We start from the raw sequence: 21,820 nt of genomic DNA, 5'->3' as shown, positions 1-21,820 counted from the left end.
CAGACCACCCAGGGGTTGTATACAGGAGGCGTCAGGACTTTAATTCATGCTCCAAAGAGTCTACCAAAGACTTTGCTCTCTCTCTCGCTCTCTCTCTGACAACAAAACCGGCACAAATCATTTTAAAACCAAACAAGCCAAAAAAAAAAAAAGTCTTTCTCTGACCATCGTTTCCTGCTCATGCTTCTCTTTCTGACGATGTTTGTCGTTGTCGTTAGTTGGTTCAGTGAATCAACGACAAATTCACAAAGTCAAAAACCATTTTTAACCAAATAGCTGTCTTCAGTCTGTGTTTCCATTTGAGTCTTTTGAGGTGAATTTGTATCCTGAAGGACAACGACAGAAAACGGTGAAATCGTTCAGACCTGAGAAATAAATTGAGAGAAAAACGACAATGAAAAGGAAAAAGAGAGCGAGCGAGAGTCCGTCATCTCGGATGACAAGTGAAAGGCTGCGAAAGTGCTGCTGTCAATCACATTACACACAGCAGCTCTGCGACACGAGTGTGTCGAGTGTGTGACGAGTGTGCGACATGTCCTTTGTCCTTCACATAAAACAAGTCAGTAGGGCAGCTTTCTTCCACCTGAGAAACACCTCAGGATGATGCAGAAAAACTAGTCCATGCATTTGTAACTTCTAGGCTGGACTACTGTAACTCATTACTATCTGGATGTCCAAACAAATCTCTGAAAGGCCTTCAGTTAATTCAGAACGCTGCTGCAGGAATATTTACAGGAAGCAGGAAAAGAGATCACATCTCTCCTGTTAGCTGCTCTTCATTGGCTGCCAGTAAAATACAGAGTAGAATTTAAAACCCTGAACATCTCTCTCTTTTTTTTAACAATTTTTCTTATTTTTCACATTTTGCTATCTTTTCTTAATTTTCAAATTGTCTTATTCAATGTGAAAATATGTTTATTTAAAAAAAAAAAACTCCGTTCTCAGATGTTTCTGAATCCGGCCTCAGCGCTGCCTCTCTCATTTTGAAATGGTAACTAGCAGGTACAGAATCGTATCAGATGCTGAACAGGACTGTTGTATCGTCTGTGTCGTTCTCAGTGAGACAGTTTTGTCCTCTTGTTGTGTAACTTGCTGTGTTTGTGTTGGTGTGTGACGGGCTGTGTAGTTGTGTGTCGCTCTCTCCCCGGCTTTAAGGCAGTGGTCGTCACGAGGTGGTCGCCTTGGCGAGGACCGTGACTCCTGGGAACGCTGACGTCTTTGGGAAGCCTGTCACATAAATCCCACATCCCATCCAGCCCCCCCCCCGTTGGAGCTCCAACTCAGCGGCCCACTTTGGGAGCTCACCTTACCTTCACCTTCAGCCGGGTGCATTCAGAGACGCTCTGATGGAGCCGGAGTTAATTGAATTTGGTGCTCAACGGTCAGACGGGGGCAAAGAGGGAGGGAGGGGGGCACATTTGTACTCCAGCAGGGATGAAGATGATGAGTTTGCCTTTGGGGTGAAGGCTTGATAATGTGAGGGGGGCGGAGGTTCATCAGAGCCGGCCTCGTGTTGTCTGCTTGGGGGACACAGAAGGTTGGACGGAGACAATAACCAACACAAACGGCCTTATGTAACTCCGCCTGGTGCTTCACCGGGTCAGCGGCCACGGAGACAGAAACCTGCCAAATGTCAGAGGACAGTTCGGTGTTATCAGTCAGTTCAGCCAAAATACAGAAACACATCAGGCAGGAATCTCCCTCTGCTCACAGTTTTAGTTTTATTTGTCCAGGTTAGTAAGATTCATTTTAGTTAGCAACGTTTCGTTCGTTTGTTTCATCAGTTTATCATAATACACAGTGACTCTTTAATCTGATTTGAGCTTTTCATGTCTGTCTGCGTCTCAACTGCTGTGATGTTTGTTACTACTGCGCTTCTTTATGTCTATCGTTACTCCAAATTTGAAATTTCCCTTCAGGGTAAATGAAATCCATCTACAGGGACAATTTAAAAAAGACGCTTTCAAGTTTCAAAGTCTCCTTCGGGCCACATTAATCACGTTAACGCAATCTGATGATACACAAACAGCAGAGTCCTTCTGGGCTGCAGAGTCTCAGGAGGAGTCGGCGGCTTTCGTCCCTCCAACAGCTGTCTGACTTTGAGGTCTGAGGATGAATTTGAAACTGTTTTTTAAATATTTTTTACCGTTTCAGCAGCAGAAATCCTTCTGAGAGCGACTGAGACAGCATGTTTGAATCAGCGTGATGATGAACTGACCGTCTGAACTCTCCCTGAGGTCGGTTATGGGGTTTATTGTTCGTGATAATAACCATTTTCACGTCTCTTCCGCGACAGCTCTGATTCTCGTAACGCTGGTTTCCTTTTTGGACGGACGACTCTGTGGAGCAGCAGACAGGTCGGTCGGTAGGTCGGTCGGTCGGTCGGTTGGTCGGTTGGTCGGTCGGTCGGTCGGTCGGTCACCTGCTCTGTGTCCAGACTCTGTTGTTTATCTGCGCAGAACCTGAGCAGAGAGAGGAACATAGGAAGTGACAGGATGAGGACGAATAACGCACATGAACACAGACACACACTGACTCATGCTCCCTCCTCACATGGGGAACAGCGCAGCCTCTTAGTAAACCATTGTGTGCATGTGTGTGTGTTTGTTGTTTACAGATACGAGGCCTCTAAGGATAACAGGGATTCAGGGGCAGTGATGTGTGAAGGCCCGGATCAGATGAGGTCATCAGCAACGGCAAGCTCAGAGGAGTTTGTCCCAAGCGGCAGCTCAGCGAGGGAGTCGACTGTGTGTTTTTAAGAAAGGTCAAACACCAGAGAGAGGATGCTCTTAGTTCCACCGCAAGTCTGAACCTTCCTGCTGAGAGTCGAAACAATAAGACAATCATCTGGGCCAAACGTGGTGGTTTCGAAGTCTTGCCTGTGTTTATACGACGCCTCACACATGAAACCATGTGCATGAGCAGGAAACCAAACGTTGGATGCCTGCTTTTAGTTCTTGAGGGCACATAAGCTGTCGCCGTGTGAACGTGTGCGTCACCCACCGCCAGCCCAACGAGGCCTCGTGTTTTCACATTCAGCTGCTCTCCGAAAGCTCGTGTCCCCAGAGACGGCGTGAATAAACAGGCAGAAGATTGGAAGGCAGATAAACGGGGGGGGGTTTTGGTGGGAGGTGGGTCAGTGTGGCAGACAGTAAAGGCAGCTTTGAATTAATGGTCTAAAAAAATCCGGAAAATTGCCCTGATTCCCGAGGCAGACGCTTTCTTCTCTGCCCTGTTTTCTTGTGTTCACTTTGAATTTCAGCGTTCACCCTTTCAGGAGGCGTTGGCCGAGGTAAAGAGGGGTAAAGAGGGGAAGGGTGCAGGTTTTCTGAGGTCAGACTGTGGGAGTCGGTGCTCCGAATGTAAACACACCGAGGTTGTGTTTATTTGAACGCAGCTCTGCTGTGACTCAACCGCATGTGACTGAGCCGGGAAACGTCATCACTTCAGTCACAGCAGAGCTGCATGTGTGTGTATGAGACTATAAATATATACAGTATATATATGAGTGTGTGTGTGTGTGTGTGTGTGTGTGTGTGTGTGTGTTTGCAGGGAAAACAGCAGCGAGGAGTGAGTTACAGACTCGGGGTCATAACTTCTGTTGTAACTTCTCATTGTGCTGGTGGGGGAGGGGGCTTATGTAACAAGGAGAAAATGATGTCGCTGGAATGAAAAGCTGTGTGTGTGTGTGTGTGTGTGTGTGTGTGTGTGTGTGTGTGTGTGTGTAATGACATCAGATGAGGACATGAGTATCCTCTGAACATCAACACTCCCATCATGGCTGCCGTTGCTAACGGAGCTAGATGCCAGAAGATGTTTGTGTTGCATCTGTGGCTGCTTCTCAGCTTGTGAGTTTGTGTGTGTGTGTGTGTGTGTGTGTGTGTGTGTGTGTGTGTGTGTGTGTGCGTGTGTGACTGAGTCTATTAAGAGAGAAAATGAGACACAAAATTGAAGAATTAACAGACAGGAAACAGATGGAGCTGGAGGCTTCAGGCAGACCTCGGGGTGACGAGATGCACAGAGATGCGCGGTGCGATGCATCATGGGAAAAAGGAAGTATATACTGTTTATGGTGCAAATGAGTCTGCTGAGAATAGCATCAAATGACGAATGAAGCAGTTCAGCAGAGCCCCATGTTTGGTTGTCAAAGAAACAGAAACAGAACCAGACCAGGACCGGCACCTTCACTGCCTGAATCGGCTCCAGTTTTAGATATTTGGCTCAAATTCTCCTGTTTTGGTCCCGTTTTCATCCTCAGACTTTTAAAACAAAACGTTCTTGACTCCGAGGAAACAGAAGCCGTTTGGCACCTTCTGGGAGAGGGTTACAGTTAGCAGGTTAGCAGGTTAGCGGACTAACCCGTAACCCAGTTTGTGAACATTAGGTAAACACACAAACTGCATAAAACAAAGATTTCCCTCAGGAGTCGGTGGGGACCAAAATCAGAGCTGAAAAAAGATGAATGTTGGACAGATAATTGATATTAAACTACCGCAGGTTGATTTAAATGTTAACGTTAACATCGTTGTTGTCACCAACAAAGACGTTTCTCTAGTTTCAAGACTCTGCTGGATCAAAATAAATGAAGAATGCGTTTTAATGGATGATTACCTAACCCTAACCCTAATCTGTCTTACTCTAACCCTAATCTGTCTAACTCTAATGTCTAACCCTAACCCTAATCTGTTTTACCCTAACCCTAATCTGTCTAACTAACTCTAAACTGTCTAACCCCAACCCTAAACTGTCTTGCTCTAACCCTAAACTGTCTAACTAACTCTAAACTGTCTAACCCTAACCCTAAACTGTCTAACTCTAATGTCTAACCCTAACCCTAAACTGTCTAACTAACTCTAAACCGTCTAACCCTAACCCTAAACTGTCTAACTCTAATGTCTAACCCTAACCCTAATCTGTCTATTTAACTCTAAACTGTCTAACCCCAACCCTAAACTGTCTTGCTCTAACCCTAACCCTAAACTGTCTTGCTCTAACCCTAACCCTAAACTGTCTTACTCTAACCCTAAACTGTAAAACTCTAACTCTAACCCTCCATAACCTTTCCTATGTTGGGCCCCTAATACTCCCACCCGGAGAAATTGACTTCCACCCCCCCCTTTTTTCCCCTTTTCTAGCCCCACCCACTCCTCTTTCCTAAACCTAACCTTCTCCATCCATCTACCAGATTTCACACTCTCCGACCTAACCCTAACCCCAGAGCAGAGTACTTCAGCAGGTCCATTCACGCTGCTCCTGTCCCCGACCCTTACCTCTGCCTAAACCTCCTTTCCCTCTTCCTAATCCTAATCCTAATCCTAACCCCACCACTCCCCTCTTTCCAAAAAAAAAAACAAAAACCCTCCCTAACCCTAACCTTCTTGGGAAACATTCACCAAGACCTCAACTGAGAACCTTAAATAATGAATAAAATAATTCAATTTCTGGAGCCCGTGCTAATTCCTTTTAACCTGTTGGCTCTTTGAATAATGTGCATGATTGCCAATATGGGTCATTTCAGCACTTTGAACCTTGAACTTTATACCACACACACTTACATGCAAACACACCACGCACAAACAAACACACATGTATACACACTCATTTAGACTGACACACACAACCACAACGTATTATCAGCAATTTGCACAGCACTTACCTTTTATAACCCTCCTATTTATTTTTTAATCATATCATTTTTTAATAACTTATTTATTTTTGTTTTCTTGCCCTACAGATTCTGCAAGAAGCCCAAAGTGTTGGTGTGCCCGGTTCCACTGGACCTCCAGCTCTCTTATGGGTTTAACTTGGGTTTATTCATTAATCCTAACCTTTTTTAACAGAGGATCGGAGAGATCTGTTGGTTGGCCCGTCTTTTATTGAACCACAAACCCAAACCCTCAAAGACAGAAACAGACTGAAACAACCAGATTGGCATTTCGTTGTTTATTAGTTCAACTTTCATTTCAACAGACAAACTTTTGGTTATTTCTTCCCTGAAATGTTCAGCTGTTTTAGGGTTGTGTTTTTTTTAACCATCGTAGCAGCTGAATGTCTCACTGGAGTTATCAGGGAAAAGTCAACAAACCAACTTAGTTCCATTTAATCAGCAGAATGAAGCCTAACTTCAGTAACAGGAGCAAAGTTTTTTGTGTTTTGAAGTAAAAGGAAATGTCAGCTGTGTTATTTGTGCTGATGTAATCAGTTAACATGTTGTGTTTTGATGAAGAGACAAAATGTGTTGGACAAAATCCTCCAATATGTTCAGGTACAGTTTGATGAATTTAAACTTCTAATAATGGACTCGATGTGACTTTTGAATCAAGTCTATTGAATTTGATTATCATCTGACATTAATGTGAGATGATAATCATTGACTCAGTGTTAAACACATAACTTCTGTAAATAAGTAAATTAATATCCCCCAGCTGGCTGTTCTCCCTTTTATTGATTTAGTAAATTGGATTACAGTCAAAATAATTTGGCTTTTTGGAAAAGAATTTACCAAAAGAGAAAGTGGAAAAGTGGAAAAAGATTTTTCATTGAACAGAGCTGCAGCCAATTCGTGCTCGTAGCTTCGCAATCAGTGACACTGGTACAAAAAGGGACGTGATCTCCGGTCTGATGGACGTTCACAGTGTGGATGAATATGTTTGTGATGTTCATCCAGCTCTTCCTCTGTTTCTGCTCAATCTTCAAACAGCCAGCACCGACTCCTGGTGCTCTGAGGCAAGATGTCTAAATCAGGCAGGGAAGGAAGGAAGGAGGGAGGGAAGGAAGTAGGCAGTGGTGAAGGTTAGAAAAGGGGAAAAGGCAGAGTGTAAAACAAATGTGAGTGCGGTGAGACAGACAAAGAGCTAAATCAGCTGAAACTTTACAGCAGTCGTCATGATGTTTGACCTCTGACCTTCCTGTTGTCCTTTTTTTTTCTGTCTCCTAAAAGAAAACCGCATCGCTGGACTAAATGACTGTTTAGACATCCCTCAATGTTTATTTCTGCCGCTGTTGAGAATGAAATCCCAAAAAATCTCTGATGGTTGTTGGTCAGTCGCACAATTCTCTCTTCACATGTCAGTTTTCCAACGTGGAGTGTTGCCACAGCATTTTAAAACCACATGGTGCAACCCCCACCTCCCTAACTATCACATGACCTGCAGGAAGGGTGGAACCAAAGTTACCCACCAAACGTTGTGTGTCTCATCTGTGCAGTTCCTTAGTCGAGCTCCTGTGTTGTGTTGCGTCCTTTTAACTTTAACTTTCATGTTAACAGTCGTGTTTGTGAAGAGGTTGACTCGATCTTCTCTTCTCTGCTTCAGCTCTTTTTGTCCTGTTGTCGTTTACACTTTCATCAGAAGGATGGAAGTGTTTTTGTGTGTTTTTCTGGTTTATGCGTGTGTCTGATTGGACTTTTGGAGGTTTCTGACCGCTCCCGCTCGTTTTTCATTCACACTCCATTTCACAACGTGTTTCAGCCAAATCTCTGAACACTTGAGTTTCGTCTTTCTCACTTCTGATCTGCCCATTTTTCTGCTGCTGACTGTTTCTCCTCACAGCTTCTTTTCACACTTTCAGCCATGCCAATGTGGAATTTAAATCCCAGTCTGGTTTCCTGTTTTCAGTTACCTCTCCTCCCAGTGAATGTGTTTTTTGGAGATACGGCTCCGTTTGTGAGGCTGCGCTGGTTAAATCGAAAAAGAAAACCAAAAATATTTCTTCTCAAATTCGATAAATAATTTTACTAAGAATTCGAAATCCGACCAGAAATTAAATCATTGTCATTCACAGCCAACACATCATAGTGATATACAAATGTGACAGTGATAAACATCAGGGAAATAGTTTCCATAGTGGAAACATGGATGATTATTCCTCATCCCAGTTTACTGACATGAGCTGAAAATAAATTCAGATCACTCACAAAGTAAAGAGACGGGAAAATAAAAGACCCTTCCCAGGAATGTGTCCCAGTTACTGCTGCAGAGGAAGCTCTCCTTCTGAAAACGGGCGGTGCAGCAGCAGTAGCTGATGTTAGCTGGGGGGCCGTTTACCGTTCTGACCTCCTGGTCCACCTCTGTTGGCACCATGTGGCTGCTTCCTGCTGAGCCCCCCCTGACCTGAACTCAGCCCAGCAGCGGCCTCAGATTTTCTCCCTCGTACAACAACTCGTTTCCTTTTCGAGTACACGTAGAACTTTTCACTTCTAATGGGATTACAAGTGATGATATTTTGTCATTTCATGAGGGGGGGGGGGCACACCACACAGGCATGTACACACTGTTTTTTGTTTTTTTTTTTTTCTCAACCCCCCCGGATGTGGATATTGTTTGCTCCGGGGCGAAGTGGTGGGATGAATCAAATCCCTTGTCTGAAGAAACAAAGGTGTAACATTCAGCTGCTGAGGATCAGCGAGTGTGAGTGACAGTGTACATAAACCCAGCTCTCCCAATCCCACACAGGCTCCTAATCCGAGAAGATCAAGTGTAACCAGGCTGGAAGCGTGTTGACTCACACTGGCTCACAACAAACAAGAGTATGTCATGGCTGTCTAACCCCCTTTATTTATTTTTAAAAGTCCGACTCCAGTATCTAATATACGTGTGCCGTTTTCTGTTTCTCTCCTTTCATTCATTTTATCTGAGTCTTCTTTCAGGTTATTCATTGAGATGTTTGACGTAGATCAGACAGAAATGTATTTCTGAGGAACAAACACAGATGTTTGTGTGCGAGGGGAGAGTAATGTTCCAGGTTCATGTGCAACCATACGTGACCTTTACAGTTAACATCTGTGCGGAGGCTTGGCACGCACATGTGCTTCATATATGACGTACAAAGACCAAAATGTTAATTTCCACGGTGCAGCGAGACATCAATCAAAGCTGAGTAGGCTGTAGAATTAATTGGGCACAAACAGGAGCTGGAGAGCATTAACACGCTCTATTTTTAAACCCTGTACTGTGAGTAATGTTGTTTTTTCCTGTGTTTGATGATGAAGGTTTCACTCCGCTGCCAAATGCTTTTTTTTTCCAACAAGCATAGCTGATTACATCCTCTTCAACGTTACAACAATTTCACTGTGAAATTGTTTAGAGAACCTTTTTCACATTTATTCCAATGTGCATGTAATAACGTGCAATAACAGTCTGCAGCTTTCATTTTGGGCCGTTAATTTAAAGACGTGTTGTCTATTTAGCAGCCTCTCTGGTCTCACATTCAATCATGTTCCTGGACCTGAAGGGATAAAAAGGGAGCCTGATGCTTCAGGATATCTGTGACCATTCTATCTTCCTCGTGTTTCCTTCACTGGGAAGACATTAGGACGTCCAGAGATGTTTTTAACCAGTAAATGGGGACTAAACCTCTGATTTTATGGGATGCTGTAAGTTGGTAGTTTGGTGGTAAAAGTACGACTTTCTTCACGGTGACTTCTGTGTGTGTGTCTTCATGGGGATGGCAGCGCGGTCATTTCTGAACCTCTGGGATGTCCACTGTGGATGGAAGTCAATAAAAGTCCCAGTAAAATGTGTTTGATTTGAAGCTCCTGCTGCAGCAGTGATCATCAGAAGCAAAAGGATGTAAATTGATGTTGAAACACGCTGCTTAGACAAATTCTTCCTTTTTATTCAATTTCAGAGCGATTACAGTTCTGATCTCATTCGCTGTGTTCCATTTGAATCTATTTACTGGTGGCAGCTTTGAAGTTGGTGGGAGCTTTTAAAGGGAGGCAGGTGGAGGCCAACGAGGCCGCTAAGCCTGTGACAGAAAGACATGCTCCGTCTCTTCTGATCCACAGGGACCGAGAAACTAGGCCAGGCTTGGTGTCAGACCGCTGTGAGGATCAGGATGCTGAAGTTGTTGACTTGTGATCAAAGTTACTTTTCACACTTTAGATGTCAAAAGCTCACGTAGAGAGACAAAGTGAGACAGGTTTAAAATATTCCTCACATGTAGGTCATATTTTTAGCAGCGAGGCTTTCCAGAAGAACGCTGCGTCAAACGGCGCCACCCAGAAGAGCCCAGCTTTTTAATAAATCATCTCCACCGCTGATGAAAGTTGAACTCTTCACCTCAGCTGCCCCATCAAAGACACACAAACACAGAAACATGATAAAGTCCTACAGGATGGCCAATCAGCTCTGATGAACTCCGCTGAGAGCACGAAGGAGGCATGAGTCCTTCTCTTCTTTAGATCCTGGAGGTTTGGAGCAGGACTCAGAGCCGAAGATGGAGAAGCTCCACCAGCCTCCTCATCCGTCCGCCAACATCACACAAACTCTGTCAGGGCAAAGAGTCACTCATCATTTCTGAGCGATTAGACCAGTAAACCCTCCACACCCAGAGAGAGAGAGACATTTAACTAATTGGTAATTGGGGGCTTTTGCTTGTTGACAAACTGAGTCTGACCGTCAGAGAGAGACAGAGACACTGAGGCTGGTCACGTGTCGTTTGTCTGCCCCCCCCCCCCTCCTCCAAACATGACTCCATGCTGTGGTATGATGAGCTCGGGATGCCTGCACACCCAGCCGGGCTGTGGTGGGTTGGGGGGGTTGGTTGGTTGGTTGGTTGGGGGGGGTGGAGCCTCAGGATTGGTGGAAATCGGCGCCAAACTTGTTGACTCATAACTGAGCTCCTCCATCCTCCGCGGAGCTGTCCGGGGCCAGTGGTGCTGAAGCCGAGGCGCAGCTGAATTATCCCCCCCACCACCACCACCACCTTTTTTTTGTCTTCCTCCTCAGAGATATCTCGCCTCCTGCCCCTTCCTCCTCCTCCTCACACCTCCACACCTCCTCCAGACGTCTCTCTGACGCGGATTTTGTGTCCAGGCGCGAATCAAGCCTTCAACTTCCCAGCCGGATCGGACGGGAGGGTCTCCAGAAAGGCGCAGCCATGGCGTTCATGGTGAAGCACATGGTGGGAGGACAGCTGAAGAACCTGACAGGAGGACTGACGGAGGAGAAATCCGAGGGGGAGAAGTCAGAAGCCGCCGCGCAGGGAATGACTCAGGAGGAATTTGAACAATACCAGCAACAGTTAGAGGAGGAAAAGTAAGAAAAACGGTTGGTGGTTGTGATTGAACGAGATGAAAACATCAGAGTGGAGTGGAACCATATTTAAACATAGTGGGGGCTTTCGTGTTTTGTTTGATTGTTTTGTTGTGTGTGTGTGTGTGTGTGTGTGTGTGTGTGTGTGTGTGTGTGTGTGAGTAAACAGCAGAGAGCTCCCAGTGCGCCGTGCGCTTTTTTACGCATCAGTACAATTACATGAGCGCTCCTCACGCAGCTGCTCCTCTCGCCCTGGGAGCTCTCTGTCTCTCAGCTTCGGCAGATTACAACAAAGAGCTGTTTTTAATTTTGGATTCCTGGAATCATTGTTCCACGGAAATGTCCGCGGGGAGAAAAGTGTGAATAATGAATCAGAGCGGGGTCACTGAAGGGGAGCTTCAGTTTGGAGACTCTCAGAGCGGAACAACCAACAACACCGACTCATCTTCATTCACTTTCATCCAAATTAAGAACATATGGCTCAGATTTTGATTAATATGGTCTCACATTCACAGCTTCCTGATAGTTCTTGTCTTGTGCTGTTCATCTCCTGATCCTGTTGGAGGACTCGGTCCAGCAGACAGTAACTGGTTTGGTCTGAAGCCTCCTGAGACTCCACAGCTCATGTTCCCTGACCTGGTCGTGGGAAAAAAAAAAAAGTTCCTGTAGATAAATAATGTGCAAGAAAGTATCCATATCAGGTTTTAAAGAGAACGGTGGTTCCAGATTTCTGAGTGTAGCATGCAGACATTTTGAGAATGAGCAGGAAGCTGGCTGGACGTTGAGCTCCACAAAATGTGACCTTCAGTGGAAATGGATGGCGTTAAAACAGGAGCATAGATCACAGAGGAGCTCATCCTGCTCAGATTAAAGAGGAGTAAGGGTGGTGGTGGGGGGGGGCTGCTCACACTGGCATGTCACATGGAGATGTTTTATCACCCTGAGCAGTCGGGCCATCGTGACAAAACTGATCATCTGATGTCCTTGAAAGACACAAAGAGCTGCTCATCTTAATACAAAGTGAACTCTGCATCTCCAGATAAAACAACCTTCCCCTGACACATTGGGTACAAACACTTCACAGGCCATAGCCCCCACTGCCTTTACACTGAGCTGCTGATTTGATCCTTGTAGGCGTCCAGTCCAACCTCCGCCATGCAGCTTTGCTTTGGAGAGCATCATCTAAGGGGGCTCTTGCTGTTATTTGCACTGTCTGTATTTAAAAATCTGCCCTTTTCTCTGTGTTCATGTTAAATCTGACCTCAGGCTTCAGCAGACAGTTGGAGCTTATGTCATGATGGTAGAAGCATTTCAGCAAATTTAACAATTTCCAAGGAGACAATTACAGTCTACACTGAAGGCATAAATATTCCGGTGCTCAAGCAGCCTGTTGTCTGCCCTCTGCTGGACACACACTTCTTTACAGGAGGGACTTTTCTCCACCTCATCTTTCCTTTTAGACTGGGCAGCTTAGGCTGTAAAAAAAAAAAGAGTAAAATCTGAGTGAAATTCTGATATTTAATATGAAGGGAGGGTGACCTTGAGTCTATAGTTGGAAGGTTTCTTCTGGCAGTCCACATCCCAAAAGGCCTGAATTCCTCCAGAGCGGTCCTGGACTGACGGGATGCCACATCTGGGGCTCCTAAACAGAAAACAGAAGCAGAACATCTCCTCCTGCCTTTTGTCCTCACGGCGTCGCTGCTGCAGCCTCTTCGCCCTCTGCTGGTTTTCTGCTCAGCAGTCAAAGAGAGTCCAAATCCGCTGAGGGTCTAATGACGCTCTTCTCTCTCCATCCTGTGTGGTGGCTGGAATTTTCATTATTAATTTATATAAGTAAAAGTCATAAAGTTGATTAAAAAAAAACTGAGCTGACTTTGTATGAAACCATGAACTCCATATTTTTTCTGCTTTCTTGCAGACAAGAGCGAGAAGCCAGTTTTGCCCAGAAGAAAGCTGAGAGAGCTACAGTTAGAAGTCATTTCCGGGAAAAGTACAGATTACCAAAGGTAAAAAAAAAGAAAAAACTAATAATCCAGCTCGTAGACAACTGGACTGAAAAGCAGAATCAGTAGATTTATTTAAAGGTTACTCTGAGTTTAAACTGAGCTGTTCATGTGTCTTCTGTGTGTCTCCCTCAGAACGAGACAGATGAGACCCAGATCCAGCAGGCGGGGGAGGACGTGGTTCTGCCCACAGAGCTCGCCAAGATGATTGCAGAAGACAACCAGGAGGAGGCTCACAAGCAGTCGGTGCTGGGCCAGCTGTCCAACATCCAGAACGTGGACATGGACCAGCTGAAAGACAAAGCCCAGGCCACACTGGAAGACCTCAAAAAGCAGACGGAGAACTGCAGCCTCATGTGATTCAGCCGAGTCCCAGAAGATTAGCGTTTTACTTGTGCAAATATTTTTCAGAGGCAGAGCTGCTCTAGAGATAGAAATATTCTTGTTGCTTCAGTGGAATGTCAGTTGGCAGAGCCGCATAATAACAGTTTTTCTAGTAAAGTTAGACAGACGCCCTGTTTAAAAGAAAGTAAAAGAGGAGGAAGCTGAGTTTTTGAAATCTGGGGCTCCTGTTTCCAACCTGAGAGAAAAGATGTCTTTGTCCTCTGGGTGAGCTAGTGCACTGAGTTCTCAAACATCCTGTAAGTCATGAATGTCATTTATATTTTTGTTGCACTCTGAAACACTGTCGTTCTTTTGGGCTCCTCAACAAGATTATCTCTGCAGTTCTTTTGGAACAACTCCTCCTCTGAGAAACCTTTGTGATCCTTTCACTCCCTCACGTCCTTCTGACTCTCTGTACCTGTACGCGTGACCAGCGATAACACAATATGATCCTGCAGCAGAAGCCTCAGGTGTGTGTGTGTGTGTGTGTGTGTGTGTGTGTGTGTGTGTGTGCGTGGTCTCACTCCTCCCAGAAGACACACTGAACACTCAGCTGTGTGTTTGGAACAAAAAACACACACACCAGGCAGTTGAAGGAATTTGGTGACTTATTTTAGCTCAGAAACAACGAAGGAGCCGTTTTGGTTTCACATGTAAAAGCACAAAAACTCTGTAAATGTTCAATATTCAGGTGAGCAACTAACGAGGCGGATCTTTGTTGTAAGTAGCCTATTAATGCTGAAAGCTGAAGAAAGCTCCCTGAGAGCTGCGTGAATCTTAATTTAAATCTTTTCCGACACATATTTTCTCCTTCTTCTGTACTTCAGTGTGCCTTGGTAGCCCGAACAAGGTTTTCTCTTTAGAGATTTGTAAGCTACTTTTTACAAAAACTGACCGTTTTAGCTCATTTCACCAACACCAATATCAGCTATGTGAGGAGTAAATCTGTTTGTTCTGCATCCAGATAAAAAACAACAACAAAAGCTGCTCAGACAGACGAGATGGAAACACTTTAAAAGTTTAGATGCCAAACAAAGATGAAAAAAGTGGCATAAATGTGTGTAACTGACGTGTGTGTGTGTGTGTGTGTGTGTGCGCAGATCCATCCACAGTCTGAAAACAAACATTTGTGTTGAATGAGGGTTAATTGTATCTCCTGGTTGCCTATAACGTCAACAGCGAGTCATCACTCACTCCTCGTTCATCAGCTCGCTGGGCCTCATAGTGTTGTCGACCGTCACATGACCTTTGACCCGTCCTCCATCCCGCTGACCCCTCCCGTCCCAGTGGTGCCGTTTCGTGCTGGTGGATTTTGTGTCGTTTTAGACGATGTGATCTGTCAAGTGGTGTCTTTGTAAAAACCTGGTCCTGTGGCTGAGAGTCACCGTGGGCTTCCTGCCGTCTTTGTGTCTATGCTGTTTTCTGGCCAAAAACGTTAAACGGTGGTGAGAGAGAATCCGGAGGAGATGTCGTTGATGTTGTGTCATTTATACGCTAAAGGTTTGCCGGTGTTTGATTTTGTGTTGCAGTGGTGCTAAGGGTGACGTCAGGTTTGATCGCACATCTGCTGAATGAGCTCTGGGGCAACATGTAGACGTTTTGAGTACAGTGCTTGTTGTCATGTGAAATGTGAAGTGTATTCGTAACATGTCAGTAATAGGAAGCAGAGGAAAAGTTGCAATAAGTCCTGACGGTTGGAGCAGAAGCCATAAAAAAGTGTTTGCTCTGTACGAGTGTGTATAACTTGAAACTCAATAATAACAGTACTAATAATAATAATGATAGAAAAATAATGTAATTTTTGTGCTTTCTTCTTGTGCGATACTTTTATTTTTCAGGAAATTACTGCCATAACTTCTTCTTGTTCTTTGTTTCATGATATTGTTCTCAGTCTGTCTCTGAAAGTATTTCAGTGAGTTTTAACTGCAATAAACTGATTTTTAGGATAACACACACACATCTCTGTTTTTGTTCCGAGGCATGAACACCAGGTGGAGACAAAAATACAGTCAGGACTACAGAATTATGGGGGGGGGGGCAGCACACAGCATCACTGAGTGTTAGAATCAGATATAAGATCCTAAATATTCTCTTTCTGAGAACAGTCAAATCATCCACATCTACCTGAGTGTGCTAAAAAATACAGATATTTATTTGTGTGTTTGTTTTAATGTATTTATGTTTTTGTCTATAAATATCAATCACTGTATTTTTTTTTTTTTAACTCAGAAAAGTGGATCTATCTTTCATATTGTAGCGTTGAATAGATATCAGGGTGGGCATCCATCTGGTTTTGTTGTGCAGAACTGGCACAGCCGGTGGGGGGGCTTTGGGTTTGGGGTGGGGGGCATATGCTCTGCAAAAAAAATCAAGTTAGTTACCATTTGAATGCGGGAAGGCCTGAGCCATTGGTAGTTTTCAAGTGTGGAGTGAAAGGGAATAGCTGTAAAATATATTGATGCTGAAACTCCCCTCTATTCACAGGCTGCAGTGCGTGAACAATCCTCAGCCTGCAGAGACAGCGGGCCGCTGCACGGACAGTCTCACACAATTGGGGTGAAACGGGCCAGAAAATACTATTCTGCCCCCCATTCTCCTCCATCAATCGGGACTTAAACCCTCCGCGGAGAGGGAGGCAGGAGAGAGGCAGGAGAGGGAGAGGAGCACAATTAGCGAGAAGCTTTAGGAGGAAAAACCCTCAGGGAGATATCACACACACACACACACACACACACACACACACAAACACACACACACACACACACACACACTTTATGGTTAAAAAGGAAACACTAATTTTGCAGCAGTGAAGTTATAGATGTGAGCTTCTTGCAAAGGAATGCCCCCCCCCCCCTTTCTCCTTTTTGTTGTATTGCTATAAGTGTGTGCGTGTGTGTATGTGTGTCTGTGTGCGGGGTCGGGGGGGGGGGGGGGGGGGGGACCACACAGATCCAGAGTTTCGTGCAACTCAAGTTAGAAACATTTTCATCCAGAGTATCTCGTCTGATGCGGAGATGGATCCCACGGCCGGCTGCTCAGTGAGGACCAATCAGGGGGCCGCGTTGTAAATGAGAGAGAGAGGCAGAGAGAGACAGAGAGAGAGAGAGAGAGACGGAGGGGGGAGAGGGGGAGGAAAAGTTTTCTTTCTCTTTTCAACAGAGGGAGGGGTGTTGTGGGGAAATGCTCGGCGGACCGTGAAGCGTAACAGCAAGAAGGGGGACAAAGACGCAGAAAACGGGGCAGACAGAGAGCCGCTCAGAGGAGGGAGATAAAAAACAGGAATGCTCGGATGGATGTGAGAGAACAAGAAACTAACAATGGCCACAGCGATGAGCTCTGGTGTGCTAACTGAGCTGTGGACCAACTGTTGAGGTCGGACTGCGCGTTAACTCCGGACAGCCCCGCGGCGCCGGGCGCGCCGGCCCGAGGTGTGCACCGGAGGACGGGAGGACATCTGGACATCTGGACATTTGGGCATTTGGGCATTTGGGCATTTGGGCATTTGGACATTTGGGCATTTGGACAGTTGGACATTTGGGCATTTGGACATTCGGACATTTTGGAATTTGGACATTTGGACGATGACTCTTCCTTCTTTGGGAAGGAGTTTCTTCCCGGAATGACTGTTGCTGCCCCGTTTCTCCTTTTTGCAGCCACGCGTGGTGGTTTCCCGGAGCCACATCCTGACTCGGCTTGGTGTGTTGGTGTGGAGGGGGGTGGGGGTGGGGGGGGATGGGGGCGGCAGGCAAACCCAACCAATTTCTGAATAAGGTGTAACTAAATGTTTGGGTTGTTTGTACACTGTCCACATCCCGATGTGCGCCGCACCAAGCATGAGATGTTGGTGCGCCCTGGCCCTCCTGCCCTGGCTGCTGGTGGCCATCGACGCCCAGCTCATCTGCTGGCAGGCGCTGCTCCGCTGCCACGACGAGCCGGAGTGCGACCTGGCCTACGGGCAGTACCTGGCGGCCTGTGAGGGGAACATCAGGGGGACGAGGCGGCAGTGTCCCAGCCACTGCATCAACGCGCTGATCCGGCTCAATCACACCCGCAGCGGGCCGGACCTGGAGACCTGCGACTGCGCTCTGGACGCGGAGTGCGTCAGCGCCAAGCGGGCCATAGAGCCCTGCCTGCCCCGCAGGTACCCCAGCGACGCCGGCGGGATCGGCTGCATGGAGGCCCGGCAGCGCTGCGAGGAGGACAGCAGCTGCCACACCTCCCTCACCGCCTACCTGTCCTACTGCGGACAGCTGTTCAACGGCAGGAAGTGCTCCTCCAGGTGCAAAGCCACCATCCAGCAGATGCTCTTCATCCCCAACGGCGCGCTGCTGAACCGCTGCGTCTGCGACGGAGTGGAGAGGCCTTTCTGCGAGGTGGTGAAGGAGAACATGAGCAAGCTGTGCTCCATAGGAGACCACAACGTCATCTCAGACCAGCCCGACGTGGACGACATGTATGAGGACGAGGACTACGACCCCAGAGGGGACAGAGAGGAGGTGTCCGCCGACCGCTCCTCTGCCGCCCGGGGCCCCCCCGGCTGCCTGGGGCTGCTGTTCCTGCCTCTGGTGTGGATATTAAACTGAGAGAGAAGCTCAGCGTTGTCCTGCTGGAACAGCAGCTGCAGGGAGAGCACAGCGGTGATCTGTGCAGGTTTCCCCACAAAGTAACTCTCACTCAGATGATCTCTGAGTGAGCTGCCAGAGGAAAGCCTTGTGGTGGAAACGGGCAAAAAAAGGAAATACTTCCCAGGTGACAGTGAGATGAACTGCTTGGCTGTGACTTTGTGCCCCCCCCCCCAACCCACCTCCAAAGCTCCTGTTTGTTTGGTTTGGTTTCATTTGGTACTTGGAGTGTGGGGCTTTATTAAGACCTTAGACAAACTTTGGAGCCATACAGTCTGTTTGCTCTGCTCTCCATTTCAGGGGCCACTGCATTGTTGCAGCAACCACACTTCAAATATTTGTGGGAACAGTCGGAGGACAGGGAGGGTGTGGGATCAAGTACTTAAATTAACTGAAGCGCCTCTGTAGCACTCTGTCTGGGGCCCTTCCCCCGGTCCAGATTGTTTTATTGAACTTTTCCTGAGACCCACCCCCCCTTCCTCTTCCTCTCCACTGCCTGCCCCCTTTCAAACTTCCACCCCCCCCCCTCCAATCTGGATGAGTGCATTCACACTCAAACAACAACAACCCAGGAAAACCTCTCGCTGCTGTTGTTGTGTTTGGATCAACACATCAGAAGTCCAGCTTGACGACAGATCCATCTGCTTTGGTTCTGTCATACAAACTGTGTTTCCAACTTGGGTTGTTGCAATGAGATTGCTGAGCAAAAACAGTGAATTTGGGCATCCCAGTTTATTCATGACTACGAGAAGTGTTTCGATATGCATCGTCCAGCACAGGTTGAGTGTATGTTGATGATTTTGTCACGCGGTGTTTGTCAAGAGGTTTTGTTTAGTTGCTAACTAAAGCAGACGTGTGTTAGGCCGCTTCTAAAGATATTTGAACATGCAGGAGTCTCACTAAGTGCTTTTTAAAATAAACTTGCACAGATAAAAGATTAAGGTCAGACTAAGTATGTTATTTAGCTTAGTTCACAAATTCCTGGTGAAGATTCTTCTCCTCAGATAAAGGACTTTATTTTGTGTGTTTTCAGACGGAGACATTGTGTTACCTGTTTGTGTGTCACCAGCAATAATCCAGGGAATCGAACCAGCAGCTGTTCGGTCTCACTTTTCTCTTTTACTGTCCAACATTAAGCTGTTTAGCAAAAAGAGAGCATAAAAAAAGTGTTAGTATCTATCATTCACAATTCAGCTGCCCATTTGTGTCTCTGCCAGTCAAAATAGCGTCACAACTAATCTTCTTGTTTTTGGTGTTGATAAATGTTAAATTATGAATCTAGAATATGAAGAATGTGTAAATATTTTACAATTATATGCAGTAAAATAAGACGTGTGGCCACTTTCACTTTCTGAAAATCGTAGTTAATACAAAATAAACACACAAACGTAGCTCAGATTTGGTCCTCAGAGCCTGACGTGATTTTAGAGTTTCACATTTTTCATCTCATCTCGTGGGAATGTGTCAGTAAACACACCGGAGCAGCGTCTTCCATGTGGGGGTGAATTTTATAATAAAATGTTTATGAGCTGAAGTTGTGTAATGTGTGATTTCAGCACAAACTGACTGATGAAGCTTTATTTTTATGAAACGAACACGAGTGACTCTGAATGTGTTTAATGATTTGTTGAAAGAGATGTGTATGTTTCAGCAGCGGTTGGTAAGGAGGTAACACACTTTTCCTCACAGTTATTCCTTTAAAAGAAGATTGTTTATCCAAACATTTTGTTTATTGGCTGACTTCAATGTGAAATCACTAATAGAAGTTCACATCATGCGATGTTTAGATGACGACATGTTTCAGCAGAGTCTAAAAATAGAGGTTTTGGTGTTATAATGTGACTCGCTGCATGTGGCTGCGTTTCACTGATATTTAAAGGATTAGATCAGTGTAACAGAAACCTGCTGAAGAATCTGAAGCGTCTAGTTGTTGTGTAATTCATCTCCACTGGAGCAAATCATCAAATCATTATAATTCTGTAATTGTATACTCAACAGAGAGTTTACTGAATTCACAGACTCCACAAGCTCTCTTTTCTTAATAATTGCAAATGTGTTTGGTGCTTGTTCCACTCTCTCGCTCTCTCTGTGGAGCTGATAGTTGATAAACAAACTGTCACATAGCGTCCCTGCTGAGGTGCACACACCAGGTTTTGCACACATAAAACAAAAGTGCAGCGGCAAGAAGAGGAAATGAGCCACGCATCCGTGTGTTACCGCAGTTAACAGGTGGTAAGATTTCCAAATCTGTGAGTGAACGTCTGCACAGCTTCTCCTGAACCTCAGGAACTCTCAGACACTTCTGCTGTCTGTCATTAAACACCCAAAGCTGCAGTTTAGCCTGATTCCCTCCAGTTAAGTTAGATTTTTTTTTGTTGGTATAATCCATCTTAACCATCGCCATACATCTTACAGTCCTCCTAACACAACCACTCTACCACCTCACACCCCCCCCACCACCTCCTCATCCCAATTCTGGGAGCAAAATCAAAACAAACATGAGCAGAGCAGACGTGGGGAGTTGAGTGCATGGAGGGAACGGGGAGGGGGCGATACAGAGGCAGCACTGTGCTGGAGCCCATTTTGTAAATTATCTTTATTCAACACTTCTCTGAAACGACCCCCACTCTCTCTTCGCCGCTCCAAAGTGGGAGTGGCCCGAGGATTCAGGAGGCTCTTGTCTCTCGTAGGTACAATGTTCCATTCATGATAGCACGCTGAATGGCTGACCTGCTCTGTTTTCAGGGCAGGGGTTGCAGGAGTCAAGGGCACCCAGCTCCTTCAGGTCTGAGGCACAGAGAATCCTCTTTATGGGTGAAGTTGATGCTGGGGGGGCTGGATGAGAAGCAGATTGGAGGCCGATTAAAGCCACACTGCTGTAGGTTGTGGTTCAGAAGAGCAGGCTGGGGACTGTCTTAGAGGATGAGGTGGTGGGTTCAGTTTCCATCACAGAACCTCCCTTTCTGGGTTGAATTATTGTAATGATGTTCTGTGCACTTTTCTTTGGTGGGGGGGTGGTTAATATAAATTGGCAGCACTCCCAGAAACAAACAACAAAGCACCAGAGTCAAACTTGCATCCAAAGTTTTCCTGGCAGCAACACGCTCCTGCACAGCCACACATGCAGCACTCAGCGGTTCTCCATCCTGTTGTTCCAGGACTGGGGCGGGGGCACGCCGCTCTCCTCCAACCATGAAGTCTGGGAGTGATTTACACCTGGCACGCAGGTGAATGTGATTAACCAGATGGCAGAGCAGAAAGCAAACATCACTCTGAGTCCTGGTCAGATTGAAAAACCACTTGTTAAACCCGAGGCCAACTACAGCCTCGCTCTTTATTTCAGTGATTTTAGGAAAACTTCATGTGTTTTTCTGTGAAGCTGCTGATGATTTTTACAGGATTTTAGTTCCGTGTTTAAAGACGTGCAGAGAGTTATTACTGCACCAAGCTCAGATGAAACTGATTTTAAAAAAAGACTGATCACCCACGTCGTTCAAACTCCATCTTCTTTTCTTCCAGATAGCCCAGATGATGTCACTATGACATCACTGGGGTTCATTGACTTGACAAAGCTCCTTCAGAGGCTCAGAAAAATCCACTCGTTTGGTAAAATCAACCACCACCACTACAGTTTGGGCAAAATTTGAAAGCCCCTTAAATTCGGATGAGTTGATCCAGCGTTCATCCATCTTCATAAAGTTGTTCTTTTTTTTGTATCGTACTGTCATTTGAACAGCTAAATTACTGCTTTAGGTTATTTTTTCTTCTGAGAGCA

General features: G+C 45.8%; 2 protein-coding genes across 2 annotated transcripts; both read left to right on the top strand.

Annotated features, from left to right (window-relative positions):
- Window positions 1-10,881: 10,881 nt before the first annotated feature.
- Window positions 10,882-13,399, top strand: cplx3b (complexin 3b). Its single transcript, XM_029498360.1, has 3 exons — window positions 10,882-11,039; window positions 12,955-13,042; window positions 13,175-13,399. Exons 1-3 carry the CDS (start codon window positions 10,882-10,884, stop codon window positions 13,397-13,399), a joined length of 471 nt encoding a protein of 156 aa, XP_029354220.1.
- A 3,780-nt stretch (window positions 13,400-17,179) lies between these two features.
- LOC115041069 (growth arrest-specific protein 1) lies at window positions 17,180-19,573 on the top strand. The gene has a single exon (XM_029498359.1). It carries the CDS (start codon window positions 17,239-17,241, stop codon window positions 18,004-18,006), a length of 768 nt encoding a protein of 255 aa, XP_029354219.1. The 5' UTR covers window positions 17,180-17,238; the 3' UTR covers window positions 18,007-19,573.
- The last annotated feature ends 2,247 nt before the right edge of the window (window positions 19,574-21,820 follow it).

This window comes from Echeneis naucrates, chromosome 3 (genome assembly GCF_900963305.1).
Source record: "Echeneis naucrates chromosome 3, fEcheNa1.1, whole genome shotgun sequence".
NCBI lineage: Eukaryota > Metazoa > Chordata > Actinopteri > Carangiformes > Echeneidae > Echeneis > Echeneis naucrates.
This window is presented reverse-complemented; position numbering and strand designations above follow the sequence as displayed.

What these genes read in the sequence shown, in the direction of transcription:
- cplx3b (XM_029498360.1), top strand. Translation starts at nt 10,882, where the DNA reads ATGGCGTTCATGGTGAAGCACATGGTGGGAGGACAGCTGAAGAACCTG. An exon ending in CAACAGTTAGAGGAGGAAAA is followed by an intron (nt 11,040 to 12,954) that starts GTAAGAAAAACG and finishes GCTTTCTTGCAG; the next exon opens with ACAAGAGCGAGAAGCCAGTT. An exon ending in AAAAGTACAGATTACCAAAG is followed by an intron (nt 13,043 to 13,174) that starts GTAAAAAAAAAG and finishes TGTCTCCCTCAG; the next exon opens with AACGAGACAGATGAGACCCA.
- LOC115041069 (XM_029498359.1), top strand. Translation starts at nt 17,239, where the DNA reads ATGTGCGCCGCACCAAGCATGAGATGTTGGTGCGCCCTGGCCCTCCTG.